The sequence below is a fragment of the Siniperca chuatsi genome, linkage group LG17 (assembly GCF_020085105.1).
Source record: "Siniperca chuatsi isolate FFG_IHB_CAS linkage group LG17, ASM2008510v1, whole genome shotgun sequence".
Taxonomy (NCBI): Eukaryota; Metazoa; Chordata; class Actinopteri; order Centrarchiformes; family Sinipercidae; genus Siniperca; species Siniperca chuatsi.
This window is the reverse complement of record NC_058058.1, coordinates 24,619,986-24,641,965: the sequence shown is the minus strand read 5'-3', so window position 1 is coordinate 24,641,965 and position 21,980 is coordinate 24,619,986. Positions and strand designations below refer to the sequence as shown.

The following is a 21,980-nucleotide window of genomic DNA, read 5'->3' as shown; positions in this document are numbered from 1 at the left end:
CAATTAACAAGAACTTGACGCTACCGCTGGACGCGTGCCTCTTCTCGCCGGAAGTGTTGGTCCAGCAGCAGACAGACGTCCTGACATCAGTGACATTGTCATCTACATTCATCGGCTTTATGTTTAACGCAGCGTCAGTGGCAAGAGTGATGTCAAAGAGAGATAAAGATGTAAAAATAGAGTGTAGAAAGTAAAACAAACAGCCAAATCCTATACAATGGAAACACAAGCCAGGAGCACTTACTCCAGACCATATTGGAAAAGAAAGACTAACTAACTCTTTCAAGTATGGCAAATACTTCATTTACTTCCATCTTAACAACGTGTTACTTAACGCTCTGCCTATTACACCCCTGCAGCATGCCTTAAATACCGGGCTGAAAAGTGATGGTTAGCTTCTCCATGCTCCTATGTTTGGCAATGGCTCCTAATAGAAGCAACGTTTACAACATTTACAACGCCATTTATCGACTATAAAGCAGCTATCTCAGGACAGTGTGTATAAAATAGGCTACATTAGGACGGTGAATCATTTCTGTAAGATATTTAGGGAGTGTGATGTGGCAATGCATAACCTTGTGTAACTCATTACTAAGGCTACTCATTGCTGGTAAGTAATTAAATCATGCTACTGTTAGCCATTAGCTTGAGTTACTACCCAACACTAAAGCAGGGGGACCAAGAGCAGACTGACAGTTTTAAAAGGCCGTTATATCGCTCGATAAAGTGGCCTGACGTGAAATGTGTTGTAGGTTAAATAAACATTAACCACAGTGGTTGGTGTAGCCTACAGTTATACAGTAAAGTGGCACTTTGATTGAATTTTCATAGCATGTAGCTAACTCTCCTGGGGTTGAGTCCAGCTTCTCCAGAGAGACGTTTCTGGATAACTTGAGCAGGGAATTAGAACCAGCTTTATTTCATTTTCATTTCTTCATGTGACAGAAAATCTGAAAAGGAATATGTAATCTTTCTAATAACTTTAACCTCACATATCACCTCCCCACAGTTAGTAACACGTTTCAGTCCAAAATCTAAATGTTGCCTATATGGGGGCTTGAGGCTTTTATAAGCTGAGTTTACTATTTTTATGCACAATATATTTAAATTTGACTACTTTTACTTTTAAGCCAACAACATAAATCAATCAATAAAAGATTCACTATTTTCCAGGGCTGGAATAATCCTCCAAGGGGCCCTGGGGAAAAATCCGCTCTCTGTGCTTTGTGTATCAGTTTGTAATTAGGTTGTGGTAGGTTGACTAAGCACACATTTGTTTAGGAATATGCACCATAAAAGCATGAGATGAGCTGAAATAGTAAAGGCTTTTACACCCTGAGGGTCTGCGGCCATGGGGCAGTCGCCCGATTCGGCCAGTTGAAAATCCAGCGTTGCTATTTACCCACCAGAATTTTATTCTTGTCTTTGTCTGGTCTTTGAAACGGCATTTAGACCTAGATATGTTGAACATATAATTGCAACAGCTGAATACCTTTCATATGAAAATTTCACAGAATTTAAAATAAGTTTTGTGTCTGGTCGGAATTTTATGGAGCGCGATGGGAGGAGGGGGGGACTTGGGCTCATGGCCTCACTATTTCTGAGATCTTGGGTACGGCCCTGCCTGAGGCCAAACATGTGAGTGCGTGGTCATTACTGTATACTGTATACTGTGGGGGTCTGTGACATGATGAAAACATGTATGCAAAACTAAATCTAAAAAAAATGAGTCTTCAGCCACATCCTGTTTGGGGCAAACTGTCTGTGCCGTTTGACACAATAACCTGCTAGGCAGCCATGTCTATCCTAACTGCAGACGAGGACTGGGTCCACTCCAGCACAGTACAGCTGCATTATTATGCAGACCAGGTGTATTTTTATTCACAGGCCAACTTTGCCCTTTTCACTCGTATTGACTGATCACTTACCTCTCTTTGCAAATGTTACATTACTATCATGCATCAGCGACTTCTTCTTTTCTGTCCGACTCGTCTTTCTGCAGCGTGTGAAGGAGGAAGGGAGGAGGGAGGATGAGGACTCCCCCTCCCCTCCCGACGTGTCAACCACAATTAACTCTTAGCCACTGTTGCTCCACTTTGCTGGTTTTGCAACGCAGTCAGAGACTAAAACCACAGCAAAGCACTGTCTGCTGCTCAGAACAAGGCAGGCAGCTGCTGTGAAGAGGACATGTGTTTATTGTAGAGAAATAAAAGGAGGAACCTCTGTCATTTTGAAGACGCCCCACACTGTCTATCAGCAACATGGAACTGTAAGACTGTTCCACGGATTGCTGGGGGATGGTAGGAGTTCACACTCGGCCTTTCATGTGCTCAGTTAACAGTCCAGGTGCTGCTTTAAATTCCCTGCTTTCATGAAAACCTGCAACTCATTAAAGCCGGACACTTTGTGCACGAGGTGTGTTTGACATGACTTCTGTGCTACTTTGCAGGGGGGGCAATTAACTGGTGTTTGATATGTAGCGCCTTTCAGTGTTTTAGAAATGTGACTTTTGAACCGACGTTACGAGCTACCAATCAGGACAGGCATTCTAAATTCATTCTAAACGCACTCAAGTGCATGAGGGGAATTTAATAAAACGGTAGATGTGGGGTTAAATGCTGTTTGACTTTGCACTGAACATAGTGTTCTGGTGATTATCTTAAATGCTTGACATCTGATGGTCCTACAGGATGCTTCACAGCACACTTGCTGTAAAGTCCGACCTCAGTTCTATTTACAGTGTCAGTTGAGGCCAAGTGTGTGTATCAATGTGTGCAGCAGAGGCTGAAGAGGCAATATCACAGCATTTACATGGTTCCTATTGTTTCATTTTACATCTATTCTATTTTGCAGACTTTGAGGTGTTTATTTGATTACATTTGATTGATTCAATATTTCATCATTTGGTATTCTTTCTGCAAACCGTTATTTTGCCTTTACTAACACAGCAACGTCGCTGTTCAAATGATTATTAGTGGCAATGAACAGCAGAATGTGATATTTGATGGACATTTACAACCACATAAGGAAGTATTCCTAAAACATTTTCCTAAAAACAGTTTATCTGGTAAAACTCCAACCTTCACGTCCGTGCAGTTCGTAGTATAAATGAGGCAACCGGGGTTCCAGCATTAGTGTTCAGTTGAGTGTCGGGATGGGCTCAATGAGTGACCTTAGTGACTTGGAATGTGGCATGTGCATCTGACTGGTGATCCTGTGGATAAAAACGACTTGTGGAACAGAGAGGTCAGAGGAAAATGGCCATAACTGTGAAAACAGACAGGCCACAACCACAACTTAGCATCCAGATTCAACACTGAACACCTATTATTCTTGAACAGGCCACATCAGTTATATCAGCTACAAAATGTCACAGCATTAAAAAAAAACACGAAGGATCGGCATTGGCTGGAGCGTGTCGCTGCAGGTAGCCGGTGAGAAAATAACTGTTTGATTCAGGAAGTCCAGTTTGAGTATCCTATCAGGACGTTTGAAGGTTTATCAGATGGCGAAACACTGGAAGGCAGTTTATAATATTATTATGGTTTGAAAAGTGAAAAGTTATTTTATCCTCCGTCTGGACCAAATGGAGTTAACAGTAGCATGTTCACAAAGTAATCCAACACGAATGTGTGCTTGCATGCATTTCATTGACTTACAGTGGGTTCTCCAAGGACGTTGCATTGTGTTTAAGTAAAAGTTGTGCCAGGTTTTACCAGAAGACCCTGTGTATTTGTACTAGTGCTCTCTGTTTCACATAATGTGGATTTTGGTCCAGTGAGCACAGGAGCATTAAACCAGACCACTTAGGAGCAGAAAACATTTGCCTGGTCAGACAAACCCAGGCACCTTTTGCATCATGCTGACAGGAGGACCAGAATTTGAGTAGATGGAGCCATCTTGTTTTGTGTCTACAGGCTGGCACTGGCGGTGTGAGGATGTGGGAAATGTCTTCTTTACACTTTTTAAGGCCCAATACCCATTTAGGAGCATCAGAACAGGATGGTTATCGTCTCGCAGAGCGCTTGCACAGATAAACTCGCGCTCTTCTAAAAGCCCTAAGGCCATGTTCAGAGAGACAACAGCGCAGCCTCCTCTTTGGTTTCCATGAGTCCACTGTGTTGGGACAGTGGGGTTGCCAACACAGAGGGCTCTGGCAGAAGGGACGCAGGGTCGTCCAGCGAAGAAGCTGAACTTTTGCCACAACGCAATGCAGAGTCATCTGGCAATGCGTTTGCCCATCAAATAGATGCAAGCAGACATTCCTGGTGGATTACTTTGTAATTTGAACAACATAAGTTACCTGGCCGGTGACGGACGATGAAGTGATTGCAGCTGTGATGGATTTCCGGAGCTGTAAAATCCTTCCACATGGTATTGCAATTGCTGTGAAGTGTTGTGGCAGCTGATAGTCCTTGAAACTGGTGGACCTGCTGCTCAAACTGGACTTCCTAGACTGCATTTCATCGACTCCCCGGTACCTGACAGTTATCATTGACTTACAAAAGGTATACAAGATATTCATACTGCATGTCTAACAAAATGTCACAATAGCATAATGTTTTGAGTGAGTAACCTTTCACTATCTAATCACTCTACTCTCTGTGGTGAACATGAGGACTCATTTCTAACAGGAAGTGGTCAGAGTTATGAGCCTGCATGTACATGCATTGTAATCACACATATTATATTATATCTATATACACACACATACATATTTTCATACTAAAGCAAGAGACTGAGACGGTCTGTCACATTACAGCCAGTGTTTAATTGAGTATTCAATGAGTATGTATTCTCACAAGGCATTAAATGTACAGCAAACTACCACTATCGTCATACATGGTGATGGGCTCACTCCATGCCAGAAATAATACCATGACTACATGTCCACTGCATGAACACATATCCTGATGCCATGCACTAATATTGACCATGAGCTGTAAAACCACTGAAGGAAAACAAACTAAATGCACTCACTCAGTATGATCATTTTTACATGAAACCATCACATGAAACAGGAATAATACACGCACGCTTTTAGATAAAGAAGGTGACGAGGGTGGCGACAATGTTATAAACAATGCAATAACAATAAGAACAACATCGACAAGAACAATAACAGTATTAAAGCTTTTCATGACCATATCAACATTCAGTGTATTGGAAAATACAATCCCAATAGACTCTTTGTATAAAAAAGAAGCTTTTCAAGTCAGCATGGAACAAATAACAGTTCATTTCTCTGGGGTGGGGGCAGGGTGGATGACAGGAGCGGGTGTGCTTCCATAGATTTCGGAGGAGGGGAGGTGTGGGTGTGTGTGTGTGTGTGTGTGTGTGTGTGTGTTGGGTAGGGTGAGGGGTCCTGGAGGAGTCATGCCTGTCTATGTGGCGTAGCGTTTGGTCCACTGTTTGGCTATCCTGTCGTGCTCAGCTCTGTTGGTCAGGTACTGTGTGGCGATGCTTCCAACCAGAGGGTCGGCTGTAACACAAGAGGAATTAACTCAGTGAGACTCAACACAACAAACAAAGTATTTATTACTGGAGTGTTAAACCTTTTGTTTAAAATCATCGCTCATCATAAGTTACCACAGCCCAAAGTGAGGTCTTTAAATTGCTTATTTTGTCTGACCAGCAGTCAAATTAATTCAATTAATTTTCTTTTAATCAACAGATTCAACACTAATCTGAACTTGAATGGATTAATCTTGATTGGAAGATGCACATTATACACTTTTAACAACTTAACAAAAAATGATTATACCTTCTATCCTGAGTTGTTTAGTGTTTAGTTGGCAATGTTTAGTGTTACAATGACAGTCCAAAGGTTGTTTCAGAATCTTTCACTTTTTCAAGAATAACTTTTTTTTGGCATTTTTGCTTGGAAAATGATTAACGATTAATCGATAATCAAAATAGTTACCGATTCATTTTTGGTCAGTCTACTAATCGATAAAAGACTAATAATTTCAGCTCTTATTGACAGTGGGCTACATTAGTAGTTAGGATTTACACACACTTTAAACTAGGGCTGCTCGATTATGGCAAAAATCATAATCGTGATTACTTTGGTCAATATTGAGATCACGATTATCGTGATTACTTTGGTCAATATTGAGATCACGATTATCTAACACGATTACTCACTGACTTAGGAAACATCATGCATTTATTGAACTTAAAAAAACCCAACTTTTCGAATGCTTCGAATGAGCTGGGCCGCTGAGGGGGCTCCGTGTGTGTGTGGAGCAGAGGAGAGACAGGTGAACTACTCAAGTTGACGACAACTCGTCACGTTACATAACGCTGAGAGTCAACCGTGGTGTTCTGTCGGGAGATGCAGTGACTTGAAAACCAACCATGAGTGAGAAAAGCATAAGTATAAATAATATTTAATTTGTTAAGCCATGAGTAGAGGAAAAGTCTGCTAGCCGCTAGGCTAATTTATGCAGTGTCAAATGCCATAGACTTAAGCTAATAATGGTGACTAGCAAGTTCTAGCAGTTATAACCCTCGACCATCTTGGCTCGAGCTGAACTAAATATGCCACAGCCTGGCTGAGAGTGAGTTTGGGCTTTTAGGGAGGGGCGAGAGCGCACCGCTGTAAAAGAAAGGGGTGCGCTGGATTTATAACACAAGACAAAATGAGAGCATCATTGCGAAACGGAATGTGGCACAATAATCGTTGCATCTGGATTATCTTGTTTTCATAATTGTTGGAAGCCAAAATTGTAATTGAAAATAAAATGGCGATTAATCGCCCAGCCCTGCTTTAAACACGTTACATTATGGACATTATCCACATTTACTGGCTTCACTTGAGCTCATTTGAGTTTGAGTCATGAAATAAGATATAATATGCATTACACCAAAAGTGTTGGAAAAATCTAATTGTTCATCTCTTTAGGAGCCTGAATGTGCTCAGAAAACTTCATGGCAATCTCCCATAAGAATCCATCCACTGGGGACCAAGAAAATCCACAGGAAATTTACTGGAAATCCAGCCAATCATTTTAGAGATACTGGACTTTGTCATGGGCGCACTATAATGTAAACGTATCACACCTTCACTAACAGATTTCCTGAGGGGAAAATGGGCCATAGCCTTCAAAAGTCCACATCTGTGTGAGTGATACTTTATTTATTAGGACATACAGCATGTTTACACAAACAGCCACACAGTACTGTTTGACATCCAATTACCTGACGCAGTGTATCAAAGTCTAAAATTATGTAGAAACCTACAACCGATCACCTTGGCTTATCAGCATGCATAGGAATTTTATTACAACCAGTGAAAACCACAGAAAAGCCATAAGTCAAACAAATGGAGCTCTATCATTCCTGTGGTCTGAAGTGAAGCTTACGTACATCGGGGCCGACACTTTTATTGACAGCACAGTAAAATGTACATGCTGCAGTAAATCAGAGGTGATCATAGTAGGCTCCAGAAGCAGCTGTGCTGTCCCGTCTGTTGATACACCGCACGCGTCCGGTCAGTCAACAGCCACCATTATGGATTCCCACTGGCTCTTCTATTGATTGTGCTGCTGCTCAATTCGTTGTGCTGCTGGTCAATTTCTCAGTGAGGTGACAGAGTGAGAAACAAATTCCCAGAGCCTCACATACACTGCTTAGCTTCAGACTGTCTCCTGCAGGGCTCGGCTTGCTGACGGAGCAGTGCGATGAGCTTGGCTGAGCAAGCAGCACAAACACCCCTCACCCTCTCACTAATCCTTGCTAGGGTTTCAATGATGGGGTTTTTAAAGGCTTATACCCATATTTCAGGATGAATGGATCCTTACATATCATGGCATTGTAACTTGAAGCTGGAAGCATCTGACTTCTTCAGTGACAACTTGAGCCAAAGACAGAAGTCCTGTTGGACTTGTTTGCTGGGCTTGTGAATGATTAAGTGTCTGGAATCATCATGTCAATGACTGCGTTCTGTTATTCTTTCCTTGTTTGACCAATTTGTGTTTTGAAGGCCAAAACTATTTAAAACTTTTAGATTAACCTGAAGGTTGGTATTCTTGGTGAAGCGGCAGCTACGCTCTGTTCACACATATGAACTTAAGGTGTCAGTTTATTCAAACAAAGCACTTTGTTGAACAGCATCTGAAACCCGGTGCAGCAATGTGTGTAACTTTCCAAAACTGAAAATCCGACAAGCACACAGCAATTGGCCAAGTGTGCGAAGGTGAGAAAGTATGCTGGGTTTGAACTCTCTCAAGCTCTTTTCTGGTCTTCACGCAACTAATTCCATAGTTCAGCACCCAGTCAGTTTAGCACCATGAATGTCTTCGTGGAGAGACTGTTTGAAACCGTTTGCTGTTATTGGCATTCAAACCATTATCTTGTCCCCCTCAGACAGCCAGCTTTTCAACCCAGCTTCAAGTGTGGTCATTCGGAACAACTATAAAAACTTTTGACCTTAGAGATGGTTGGACTATACTTCGTACGAGCTAGTTCGTTTCAAGCATACCCCAGCTGTTTAACACTGGAGACGCAACACGATGCTATTATTTGTGAATCAAACGTCGAAGGGATGCTAGACTCATGAAATTGCTTTAGGCGGGTTGGCACCTCCTCAAAGAAATTGTGCCTCTAAAATTAAAAATGGCCTTATCTGCTTGCCCTCATGTCAGTCAAAACACTGGTGAATAGAAAACAACCCATGGTGAGTTAGCTGGTGCAGCTCCTGTCAGCCTTCTGAAAACAACAAAACGTGCTCCACCCTTTTTTTTTTTTAAAGAGATCCAAAGAGGGCCAAAAAGAACCATGAAATTATCTCAAAAACTTCTTACAGCATAATGTTCTGAAGCCTAATAACTGCATTGAGAGTGTAAATCTTTCACTCTGAACTTTGTAATCTCCTCATTTTATCCACACATGTTCTCCATCAGTTTCTGCAGTGTTTAAGTGATAAAAATAGTCTGCTTAATTCTGCTGTTGCAACAAAAAGTACCCGTGTAGTACTAAAACATTGATAGACAAAGATCCTTTTAAAAATTTGAACATGCAACAAGTTGTATTAATGACTTGGAAGTATGAGCTTATGTCCTCAGTAGGCTTCAAACTCAATGCTTGTCGGATCATCTAAAAGCGTCTGAAACCTCCTTTTCCGACAGAGGGAATAAGGGGGGTTGCGTTCGACAATCTTTCTAACTTTCCTAAACAGATAATATCTCAAGCTCTCTTTTTTCATTTTTTACACAACACCATGAATGCCTGTGAGGACAGACTGAAAGTGAGCATTGATTATCCCCCCAATTCATTGTGTCAAGTTCACAAAGACACGCAGAAGAGATAGAATTCTTGAAGAGAGACCGTGGAGGCAGTGGGATGCAGCCAGGAGGAGGCTATGATGGCTTTCTGAACTGCCTGTGAACAGCTAACACTTGTGCCTTTAGACCTTGCTGGATGACACGTTGTAGGAACTAGTTTGTTTGAAGCATACTGAGGCCTTTACAAAGACTGTACAAACACAGCAAGGCATCTCTTCCAGATGGCTTCAGGATGACCAGAGTTTTGTAAATTGGGAAAAACCAGAAGATAATGAGGCAAATATTGGAACTGTTGGACCAACATTGCAATCACAAGAGCAGATTACGCTGTGTGAGTTGTTCAGAGTAATTTTATGGTAATTTCAGCCCTTTTTGTAACACCCAAGTACATGTTTTCAGCCACTTCAGTTGTTGCACAGAAGGCACACAGGAGCAGCACAAGATGAGGACATAAACTGTTTTCATCTCACATATTCTGATATCAACCCAGATAGTTTAAGGCAGGGTGAGGCATGTGTTATTACAGGTTTGACAAACTGACACCCCTGAAGCTACTGAGGGAAAAAAGCTGACACCTTTATTATAAAAGACTGGCCGAATATCAGCACATATCAGCTAGATATACGATCTAGCCCAGACAGTAGCAGCAGAAATCACTGAGGAGGAATCCCTCTGGCTTTGTTAAAAATTTAAGATTACTTTTTGGATGTTCCACAGAGTTTGAGACAGGAAAAGACAGGGAGAAAAAGGGATGGCATTTGACAGAGGCCCTGGGATGAATTTGAGCCCTAGATACGCACTGACACGGCATGTGGCTTAGCCCCCATGAGCCACCAGGATGCCCCTAGGTACAAATTTGCTTGTGGGACATGATACAAGGTTCAATGTGGCATGATGGCAGGGACTGCAGCCGTGGGAGGGTTGATTAACTGTCATTCCATCCTCTTCCCTCACTTTAATGAGCTACATGCCAATGATCTCCGCCTGCATGGGAAAGAAAATCTTCAGACGGAAGGCAGTGGATATTTTTAGGGTATTTCAGATCCAGGGCCCACATTCAGCACTTGAGGCTGGGTTTAAAAAAACTTAAGCAAGTGGTGAGAAGTGTAGCGAGCGGACTGATTTTGATGAGGCAAGAGGCAGAAAGAGGGATAGAAAGTGCGTGGGTAACATGGAGGAGGGGTGATTTCTTTTTTGTGGGAACGGGGTGTCGATCAAGTGGCTTTTGTATCATACTTTAAAGGAATCGTCTCATTTCATCTTGCCAACATCTGAAAACATAGAGGAGGAGGAGGAGGAGGAGGAGGAGGAGAGGAAAAGCTATTCTCATTTTCGCCCACGGAGGGAGAATCTTTGCTGCTAGGTTTATCAAAGAGCAATCCCCGCAGAGAGGACACAAGCTATCATCAGAGGTCTTCACGATCAGCACTATCGCTCTGCCACCCTGCTCTTTCTTTTCTGTTGCCATCTAATTCCCCACTATTCACATCTGAAATCACCTGCAATTCTTCACCCTTTTAAGTCCCTTTTTCCTGCCTTTCTTGCTCTGGCACATTTCTCCCAATTCTTTCACTCTGAACCTCATTGCTGTGATATTGGACAGATTTTTATAACAGCTGTTTTTACCACCTCTGCTTGCTCAATTTAATACTTCATACCAACAGACATTAACCGTATTGGTAGCTGAGGACCCGTCAAACTGGGAAACGACTGGTTTAACTGGTCCATAAAAGACAGATTGAATTCCCTGTTCCTCCAGCGGTGGTCTTTGCTCTGCTGGTAAACTGGGCCATAATAGATCTAATTATCTTTAAAAATGTTGACATCTTCTCTTTGAATGGTGTCAGCTGTTTACAGGGTTGTGTTTAGCCAGTCAATTCTGGTTAAATATTGATTAAACTGCAATGAAGGGAGCAGGAATACCTAGGCTCACCGTTTACGACACAATATTGTAAGAGGATGAATGCAAATGGTATGAAAATGCTGCAATAATTTTTTATGCTTCTTCATGCACACAATTGCCATACATTCACACTGTGATAATAATGGTTATTGGAGAGAAGAGTGTTATCTATTACTTTAAAAAGGCCTCGGTATGCTTCAAACGAAGAGCTAACAGCATCTGAAACCCTCTTTCCAACGGCAGAGCAGGGCTGTGTCCAACAATTTTTGTAACTTTCAAAAACAGATAAACAGTCAATGGCCAGGTGTGCAGAGGTGTGAAAGAAGTCGGGATTTGAACTCTAAAGCTCTCTTTCTTCATTCTTCACACAACTACTAATGTCACTTTTTGTATGTACAACAGAGTGCAACACCACAAATACACAAGACGCTGTCCGAAATTCTGAGGCATTATCCCCATTTGTACAGTTAATTGCGTCAAAATCACAAAGACACAAAAGTCACAGAGCTCTTGGAGACACTTTTGCCTTTAGACTATCTGATAACACATTGACCTAGTTCGTTTAAAGCAGACTGAGGCCTTAACGCAGGTGCTCTTGAACAAGGTCCTTCACTTGATCTGTGTGGAACCCCATGAATTTCAGACATGCATTCACTTCATTACCTGAATGTGTTGGCAGTTTTACATGTAGGTCTCATGTCTCAATAAGCCCCCATGTTACTTATCCGTAAAAGTCACAAAGGCAATCTTACAATATCGGACCAAGTAACATTTCTGTAATACTTCCAATACGGTCTGAATTGAATGCTGTCACTATAGCTCAGCCGACACTGGATTTTTGAGGCACATACTGATATTTGAGAGTTTAAAAATATCAATTAATGCCTAATATTCTTTTTTAAATAAACAAACATTTACCTTAAATTTATTTTATAAAAATGTGACCAAGACATTATCAGGACATTTTATAGCCCTCAAACATATCTTTGTTTTTTCCTGCCAATTCTGATACATCTGCTAATATGGGCCAATATTTCAACCCAGCCGATTTAGTCATCACATTAAAGGCTACAGTAGCACAAGGTTAATACACATTGCTTTAAATGTGCGTCCTGTTTCGGCTTCTTAAATAAATTTGTCACATAATTAAAATTTCTTATGCATAAAAGAAAACAAATTCAGTTTAAAGAGTAACTTAACACCCCCTGAAAATCTTGTCTTTGCAGACCTCCAGGGGTTTAACTTTTCACCTTGCTGCAGTGATGCACAGGTGTATTCCAGGACCCAGTGATGTTGCTGTTGGGTGTAGTTACAGGTGCCACAGAGCACATTTCTGACCACAACCAGCCACACCAGCCTGGTGTTAAGTTACTCTTTAATAAACCATTGAATACTGTGAATAAGCCAATTTCAAGTTGAAAAGGAGATTGTTTTCATGTGAGATGAGTCGATAAAAATGTGATATTTATTTTTCCCTTCACAGTGCATGGAAAAAGAACATCAGTGTTCTTAAATTCTCAACTTTCCTTAATGCCAACTGCTTACTGTATGAATTACAAGCAAACAACTTACAAAAAGCATGCGGCATCATGAGTTGAATGAGAGTCACTAGGGCGCTGGAGGACTGTATGAAATAGGCAGCAAAATTCTATATTCATTATATCTACTAAATGATAAAACTGAAAGGAAAATGTATTAAGCAAAGATACCAAATACCTAGCGAGCTTTTTAGGTTCTTTCTGTATTGTTTTCATCTTTGAATAAAGCCATTACGGAACATCTACAGTGGTGTGAAAAAGCGTTTGCCCCCTTTCTGATTTCTTATTTTTTTGCATGTTTGTCACACTTAAATGTTTTAGATCATCAAACTAATGTATATATTAGTCAAAGATAACACAAGTAAATACAAAATGCAGTTTTTAAAAGAAGATTGTTATTATTAAGGGAAAACAAAATCCAAACCTACATGGCCCTGTGTGAAATTGTAATTGCCCCCTGAACCTAATAACTGGTTAGGCCACCCTTAGCAGCAACAACTGCAATCAAGCGTTTGCGATAACTTGCAATGAGTCTTTTACAGAACTGTGGAGGAATTTTGGCCCACTCATCTTTGCAGAATTGTTGTAATTCAGCCACATTGGAGGGTTTTTGAGCATGAACTGCCTTTTTAAGGTCATGCCACAGCATCTCAATAGGATTCAGGTCAGGACTTTGACTAGGCCACTCCAAAGTCTTCATTTTGTTCTTCTTCACCCATTCAGAGGTGGACTTGCTGGTGTGGTTTGGATCATTGTCCTGCTGCAGAACCCAAGTTCGCTTCAGCTTGAGGTCACGAACAGATGGCTGGACATTCTCCTTCAGGAGTTTTTGGTAGACAGCAGAATTCATGGTTCCATTTATCACAACAAGTCTTGCAGGTCCTGAAGCAGCAAAACAGCCCCAGACCATCACACTACCACCACCATATTTTACTGTTGGTATGATGTTCTTTTTCTGAAATGCCGTGTTACTTTTACGGCAGATGTAATGGGACACACACCTTCCAAAAAGTTCAACTTTTGTCTCGACAGTCCACAAAGTATTTTCCCAAAAGTCTTAGGGATCATTAAGATGTTTTCTGGCAAAAATGAGACGAGCCTCAATGTTCTTTATGCTCAGCAGTGGTTTTCGTCATGCAGGCCATTTTTGTCTCTTTCTTATGGTGGAGTCATGAACACTGACCTTAACTGAGGCAAATGAGGCCTGCAGTTGTTTGGATGTTGTTGTGGGGCCTTTTGTGACCTCTTGGATGAGTCGTCGCTGCGCTCTTGGGGTAATTTTGGTTGGCCAGCCACTCCTGGGAAGGTTCACCACTGTTCCATGTTTTCGCCATTTGTGGATAATTGCTCTCACTGTGGTTTGCTGGAGTCCCAAATCTTGAGAAATTTATAGCTATAGCTATAGGCTTTATAATCTTTTCCAGACTGATAGATCTCAATAACTTTCTTTCTCATTTGTTCCTGGATTTCTTTGGATCTCGGCATGATGTCTAGCCTTTGAAGATCTTTTGGTCTACTTCACTTTGTCAGGCAGGTCCTATTTAAGTGATTTCTTGATTGAGAACAGGTGTGGCAGTAATCAGGCCTGGGTGTGGCTAGAGAAATTGAACTCAGGTGTGATAAACCACAGTTATGTTTTAACAGGTGGGGCAATTACTTTTTCACACAGGGCCATGTAGGTTTGGATTTTGTTTTCCCTTAATAATAAGAACCTTAATTTAAAAACTGCATTTTGTGTTTACTTGTGTTATCTTTGACTAATATTTAAATTTGTTTGATGATCTGAAACATTTAAGTGTGACAAACATGCAAAAAAATAAGAAATCAGTAAGGGGGCAAACACTTTTTCATACCACTGTATGTAATGGAGACCCCTTTCTGAAAAACCTGTTACTTGAACAGATTGATGAAACAAGCAAAGTTACAGATGTTCGAAAAGCAGTGTTTCCATCACTGCAACCTGCCTGTCTATCCTCTCAGACTACTGCTGCTGTTGTGCTGCAAAGAGCATGACTCAAGCCTCAAAGTGACACACTTCTATGTACATTCTCCACACAGAATGGACATGTCAGTCAACCTGTCACAGCTACAATTGGAGGGACATATGACAAGGAGAAGTGTGTGTGTATGTGTGTGTGTGTTGCAGCTCTTACCAGGGTTGCAGTCAGTGAGCAGGGAGCAGATGGACAGTAGGACCTTGGAGATGGTGAGGGCAGGACTCCAGTTGTCCTTCAGGATGTCCAGACAGATCACCCCCTGACTGTTGATGTTACAGTGGTAGATCCTCGTACGGAACGTCACCTGGACACGGACAGTCAGAGGGTTCGATCAATACTGGTTTCTAGAAGACAACCTTGATCTTTTTGGTTTCAAGTTGCATAAAGCTGATATTTTGTGCTGACTAGTGATAGTTAGTATCTTAATATAGGATTTTTATAACAGCAAAATATTATGAACTTTTCTAAGTGCAAAACATTCAGGGCCTTATTGTCATGGCGGCACAACAACTAGTGCAAGCAGTGGTCCTACCATTTTGTATTTTCCTGACCTTGAAATTCTTTTTGCCCGCCTGTGTGGTATTTTGGTGCCCAGCGCAGAGCGCACGGTGCACAGGTGGGAGGAGAGGAACAAACAGATGGGATGTTCATTCGAAGGAGGCAGCGCAAACAGAGTGGTTGGTATTTTGGTGGAAATTTGGTCTTAGGCGTTGAGCTGAGAATAGACGTCTCAGAACCATGTCTGTCAAAGACAGAATCCACTGGATAGACACGCACTTAAAAATACTCTTATTTGGTGCTTTTAAAAAAAACTTTATTTGCTCAGTCTTCCCTCTCTCTTCTGTTTTTTCTCTATCAGTTATAAATACACACACACACACACACACACACACACTCACTCACACACATACACACGTGTGCCTTAACCACTCTGCAGCTGCAGCTAATGATTATTTTTTACAACCAATAATTTTTACCATTAAATCAAATAATTATTTAGCCTATAAACTGTTAGAAAATACTATGAATCATAATTTTCCAGAGCGCAGAGTGATATCTTCAAATATGTTGCTTGTCCAACCAGCACTTCAAAAAGATATTTAACTTACAATTATATAAAACAGGAAATCATGATATTTGGAAAGCCGAAAACAGTATTTTGCAGTTTTTCTGCATAAATGACTGAAACGATCAATTCATTATCAAAAATGTATTTTTTGCCGACTGACTAATCGATTGTTTCAGAAAAGGATGTAAGAGCAACCTTGCAAACACACTGAGCAGCCCTTCCCTTTAACAGTGAGCTGTAAAAATAAAACATACACATTCTGATTGATTTCCAAAGTCTAAACAGGCCTGTAATGAATGTCTGCCAATGTATTAATGCATTAACAAACATCTGCCTTATATCAAGTCCATCTGAGTACCTGAAGGCTATTGTACAGTAAATGCAGGTCAATACAATGGAAGAAGATCATTGAAAAAGGTTTAAGACTGAGATACATCTCCGGCTCTCGCCAAGTCAATGACATACACTTTATACTCTGTCTATACAGTATGAAGGTGATACTGACAGTCCCTGTGGATCTGCCTTAGTCAACAGTCAAGTGAAGACAGTTCTGTAGAACTCAGCAAAGCCTAACCTCAGCACAAGGCGCACAACATCATTAAGGAGTGATCTTTGACCTCTCTGCTTCCTTAAAACAGGCTGCTGACCAGGACAGGCAGTCCAGACCTGCTTGTGCTCCATCTCCCTTTTCTGCTTTTGTGACTGAAGCTTGCGCTCGTTTATTTCCTCCCCTTCCTCCCTCTTTTATCCTCTCATTAAGTCTCCCTTCACATCTCCTTCTTATGAAAAATAAACAACCCCTGCGTGCGAGCCCAACCCTCCCTTACTCACATTCCACGGTGGTATTACTGTGACAGAGCAATAAACGGGACGCTTTCCATAACATTAAAGGATGTCCGGAGATGTGACAAGAAAAGGAGGAGGCGAGGAGACTGGTTGAGGACAGGTCTCATTTCTAAGTTGCTCCTCTTCTGTTCTTACACCTACACTGAGACGGGTTAGCGGTGGCATGGTAATGCTGGCAGCCCAGCAGCCATGAAAAAGATCCTTGGCCGGCTTGTGTGGTCTCATTAACAGCCTGTAATCCGATCACGGTTGATGCTAATAGATTATGATGCTGCCTCCGCATAACAAAAACTACGGGTCTAATCCCACATCCCCTCTGTACTATAGATTCATTCCTCAGTCTCTAAACACAACCTCTGTATCCTCATTTTGTATCCTAACAGCTCTCATTCTGATGAACAAACTGTTTGTTGTTGTGTGTTTCTGAGGTAAATGCACCTTTGGCAGAAAATACTTTAATACCTCAATATGAATATCTAAAGCAAACGTCATGGAAATCCAGCCATTAGTTTTCAATATATTTTGTTAAAAGTGGACAATTTGGACTAAAGGAAGCGCTAGAGGAGAGCGTCCAAAATGAAAATGTTTCTTCCTCTGGGGAGCATGTACAGTAGGCTATGTGCTCAGTAAATTCAATGGCCTGATGGTGGAGATAAAGAAGTCAAGGGGTCACTAAAGTCATTAAAAATGATCTTCATCCACAACAAAATTTCATTGCAATCTGGCCAGTAGTTGTCATCTTAATTTGGATCAATGTTTTGGATGGACTGGCCAACATCTCAAACCTTAAAGCTGCATTAATTAGTTTTTGGCCACTAGGTGCAGAATCCCACAACAAGCTAAAAAAACACGTTTGACATATACAGTATGCAAGTTGTTATGGCTAATATGTTAGCAAACTATTGCCTTTTTTTCTTTACATCCAGCCGACATGAACCAAGATTAGGTTTCATTTGGATTTGGTGTTTCTGGCTACCTGATGAATCTAAGTCCAACATTCACTCTCTTTTTTAGCTCTGTTTTTGGTATCTACCAACCCCTGAGCAAAGATATCTGGCTCTTTAGCTGCTAAAGGCTTCACTCTGTTAACATATGCCTGCCATGGCTGGAAACAATGTGGTGAGAGCAGTGAGACTGAAAACTAAAAGTGCTGGCTGTAAAACCAAAACAATGAGCTGAAGATGCTAAAATGCTCCATAAAGCTGAGAGGAACTGCAGAAAGCGCTGGTAATTCTCTGTCAGTTTGTCACTACAAGCAACCCCATCTACATTACACATAGTCATTTGATCCAATGACAATGTAAAAATACTGATAACAGCAGCTTTAAAATGAGCCTATATAACTTGTGCTGAGTAGCTCCCACTGTGGCCACAAGTAGCAATTATATGATAAAAGTAAATGCTAAAATGTAACGCAAAAGTAGCTCTTGTACAGCAGAGTCATTAAGACAGCAAACTGACTCAGTAACATCAGTTATGAAGAGATATCTACAACGTTTACTAACATTAACCACCATAAGCTGCTGGTCATGCCACACCAAGTAAACTCCCACGTGTATTGAATTGCGCAAGGGTGGCTTTTATTGCTTATGAATCAGCCTTTTAATACGTAAGACGAAGACAGGATTCTTTCTTTTTTCAAACATTACATGGTGACATTTTAGGTCCCACCATTAATGGGCTGTATGTCATCATAACGCCCAACCCTAAGGTCATTCAAGTAAATATTACAGCCTTTTTATGGCCGCAAAAGTTCCCTTCACGCTAAACAAATGTTTAGCAAATGCTTAGCTGTGATAGAGCATGCTCCTCTATCATTACCTCAGCTCTGTTCACTTACAATGTCCACATTTATTAGTCATTTTGGGCAAACGGAATGAATAGCAATTGAACTGATTCATAGTTTTATGACAAGGCAGTCGTCACGACTTTCATCTTACATGAAACAGAATAGAATGGTTTGGTTTAAAGGAGGGAATATATTGAATGGCTGTTCATCTGTAAATCTATGGCGCTTCATGGCATGTTAAACAGCCTATTTCACAAGTTTGAAAATGAGAACGATATCATGCAGAGGAAGATCGAGTGTGCAGCGGAATTTAGTTCGGAGCCATGAGGAAATTGGAGTTGATAGAGGGGGATAATGTTAGTTAGAGGAGTCTAATCTCTCAGACTGTCATTGGGTGGCTGTGCTGAACAGGTCCTGGAATGGACTAATGTTGGACCAAAATACAAATGCTGAAGCAATGTCCTTGCCACCCTCAACCTCTATCTAAGAGTATCAGTGTCAGCCTTAGCTGGCCTTATCATCCTAACATTAGTGAGTGAGCCAGTGTAGTGAGCAGCTGCAGCTGTCGGATTGGTGGCTGTGAGCCGGTGAGCTGCTGGATGGCACAGCTCACAGCCAGACTGGAAAAACAAGGCAGCAGGAGGCCAAGAGTTTAGACGAGCTCTGTTTCCCCCTCAGTGTGGACTGCCAGGAAGGAGGCAGTTTTAGCTGGTCAGGAGGGAATGAGGAGAATATTGTTTCTCTTTGGGTGTCATGTTTCACACCAGGCTGCAGATCAAATAGCCAAGGCTGTAACAAAATTCACAATAAATTTAATTTGTTGTAAAAATATATTCAATGTTTTCAGCATGAAATGGCCAATCAAACCACATGTCAAATCCACAGTAGTTGATATTTTATTCAGTCTACAGGTGGAGGAAGTTAAGTCACTTGTTTTTCTTCCAAACTGCAACTGTAGTTCCCATTTGTACTGAGCATCTGGTTTGCATTCTGTTAATCAGGGAGGGGTATCATTTAAAATGCTGGTGCTAATACCAGTACTCTTTTATAATTTAATTTTTTTTGCTTTTATTTAAAAGCAAAAAACATTTAAAGTCAATATCTCACATTGAGAAATATCTATTGTATAAAATGGTAGAAAATGGTTTCTCTAAACAAAACCCTTTTTATATTTCACAAAATAAACCAAACTTCTTCACGAATCTGTTCAATTACATTTTACATAACATTTGTGGTGACCACCTTACTTTTCTTCGAGCATCATCCTCAGGAAAAGCATCAAGCTCAGGAAGCGAGATTATGAGGTATCTCATAATCTATTGGTCAAAATTTTGTACTATTGCTGCTGTCAACTGTCTCAACAACTCTCTTTCACTTCTCAACTTTAATCCAAAGCAAGCCAAGTGCCTCTCCATGCTGAATGGTCCATATTAAAACAGGATAAATATCGCAGATATCCTGAAACTTTTTCCTGTTTACTTTTTTTCTGTTTATTTGTACAACATATGTCTCTAAATAGCTGATAGAGGTTAGTCAGTGAGTATCTCTAGACTTGAAACCAAAACCTAGAGCAAAAACAGAAGCACGACTCAAAGTGAGGGAGGTGTAAACCGCTGTCAGCCAGTCTACTGTGTAAATACTGACACACACTTGCATCAGACAACACATACATATACCCACAAACCCACAGCCTCACTGGATGGAAGCCAAATGCTGCCGAATGCTAGCAGCACGCAATGCAGAAGGGAACACAATACCAAGAAACAGCTGGATAAAAGAAGCATAAGTCTTGTGATAGTCCTTATTTTTGTTATTGTCAACAAATCCATGTGCAGCCCAAAACCAACAACGAATGTATCCTCCTAACAAGTATTGTGTGTGTATCAAAACCTGATATATCTTATTCCTCTGTGCCACAGAGCTCCATTGTTGTCCAAAAACTACGAAAAAAAACACATCAATGGGCTGCACTGTGTCACTGGGTGAATTTTGACTCAATCCGACATACATCATCCTGCTGCCCCAAATACTCACTAGAGCGCCAAATGTGTATAAATCCACCGCTGAAAATAGTCCCCAACAAATGCACTATTTCCTCCTTTTTGAGTAACGTTTGTTTAAAAACTACAGCGGCCAGCTGTTTTAGGAGAATAATGAGGCTTTTTTGAAAATAAAACTATAAATTTGTGTCTATTTTTCAAAGATGTATGTTACCCGTAGCAGTATAAAGTTTTGCACCTGATTTTGATTTATTTTTTGGCTTAGCCTTTTGACCAAAATGTATTAGTTGTAGTCACATTTTAGTCAACTGAACTAAAAACGTTTTAGTCAAGTTTTCGTTATGTATTTCTAATTTGAATGTCTCCTAAGCCATCTTTGATATGTATAGTTACCATGGTTATGTGTGTTGTTGTTTATCACAAGGTTGCCTCGATTACCTGTTTATACCAATCTATATACTGTAGAATACAATACTCTCCTCAGTGAAACTGTTGTTCGTGCTAACATGACATTATTAAAAGCTATCTGTGCTCTCGACTGCAGAGCAGTGATATTGTTTCAAAGCTAAACTTCACTCACCTGTTCACTAAAATATATTGTTCTGTCTGCGGTTCGTTTGAGACAGCTAAAACATTTGATTACATTGACACAGTAATGTTCCTTAGCTAACATTTCGGGGAAGATTTAAATGTTTGACAGCTGAAAGTTGGCGTAACGCTTAACGTGATAATGTTGCGTTAATCTTACATCCACAGCAGTCCATGCTAATGTTGTGTTAACATTACCGTACTTTTTTTTTTAATAAATGTCGGTGTGCTAGTCTGCATGTTTTGTTGCTGTTTTAGTGGAACTGTGGATGAATTTAATCCATAAATCAGTTACTTTTTTCTTCCCAAGAACCGGTAATGTTCTTGGGAAGAAAATGTAAACAGTACTGGCAGAAATGTTACTAAAATGTTGCTTATAAACAGGTCGAGCAGCTAAATCAACTTCTGAAGAAGAGATACTTTTGGCCGAGGATAACATTTCTGTTTTACTAATCTGGAACACATAATGTGCGATACCAGATACAGATGCCTGCAAGTCGTTAAATAAGCATTAAAACAGTAATTAGCTCATTTGTCCATTCTTAATCATTTTTCTTTGAATTTAGTTTTTGTTATGGAAAAAAGGCCGTGAACTAACTATTGTTTGTGTAGTTTTCCTTAATGAGATTAACACTAGTGTTTCAGACAGGGCAGGGAAGTCAGGAAGTATTGAAAGACAGACTAACACATTGTTGGTTTTGGTCTTGTCGTGGGATTTGTTGACAGTAAGAAAAATATAGAATAACACCTTCCGTATCCTTTGACAGTATACTGTAGGAATAGCCAAAAAATAAAAAGTACATGCCCATCGTCCTGTCTTCAGACCAGCTTCAGTTCACTGTGCTGCTGTCACCTGTTATTTCGTCAATGTGCTGTAGGTGCCCAACAAGCCTTAAACAAGTCATTGTTGTTGGACAACAGGGTGAAAAGCTGACTGCCTGCCGGGACAATGGTGACATTGTT

General features: G+C 40.7%; 1 protein-coding gene across 1 annotated transcript in view; it reads right to left on the bottom strand.

Moving 5' to 3' along the window:
• Window positions 1-4,751: 4,751 nt before the first annotated feature.
• LOC122864960 (ubiquitin-conjugating enzyme E2 E2-like) overlaps window positions 4,752-21,980 on the bottom strand; it is a 75,584-nt gene continuing 58,355 nt past the window's right edge. Inside the window, exons 5-6 of the mRNA XM_044172791.1 lie at window positions 14,882-15,029; window positions 4,752-5,482 (exon numbers count right to left, since the gene is read on the bottom strand). Of these exons, the coding sequence (XP_044028726.1) occupies window positions 5,385-5,482; window positions 14,882-15,029 (246 nt within the window). The 3' untranslated portion in view covers window positions 4,752-5,384. The remainder of the gene's footprint in view (window positions 5,483-14,881; window positions 15,030-21,980) is intronic.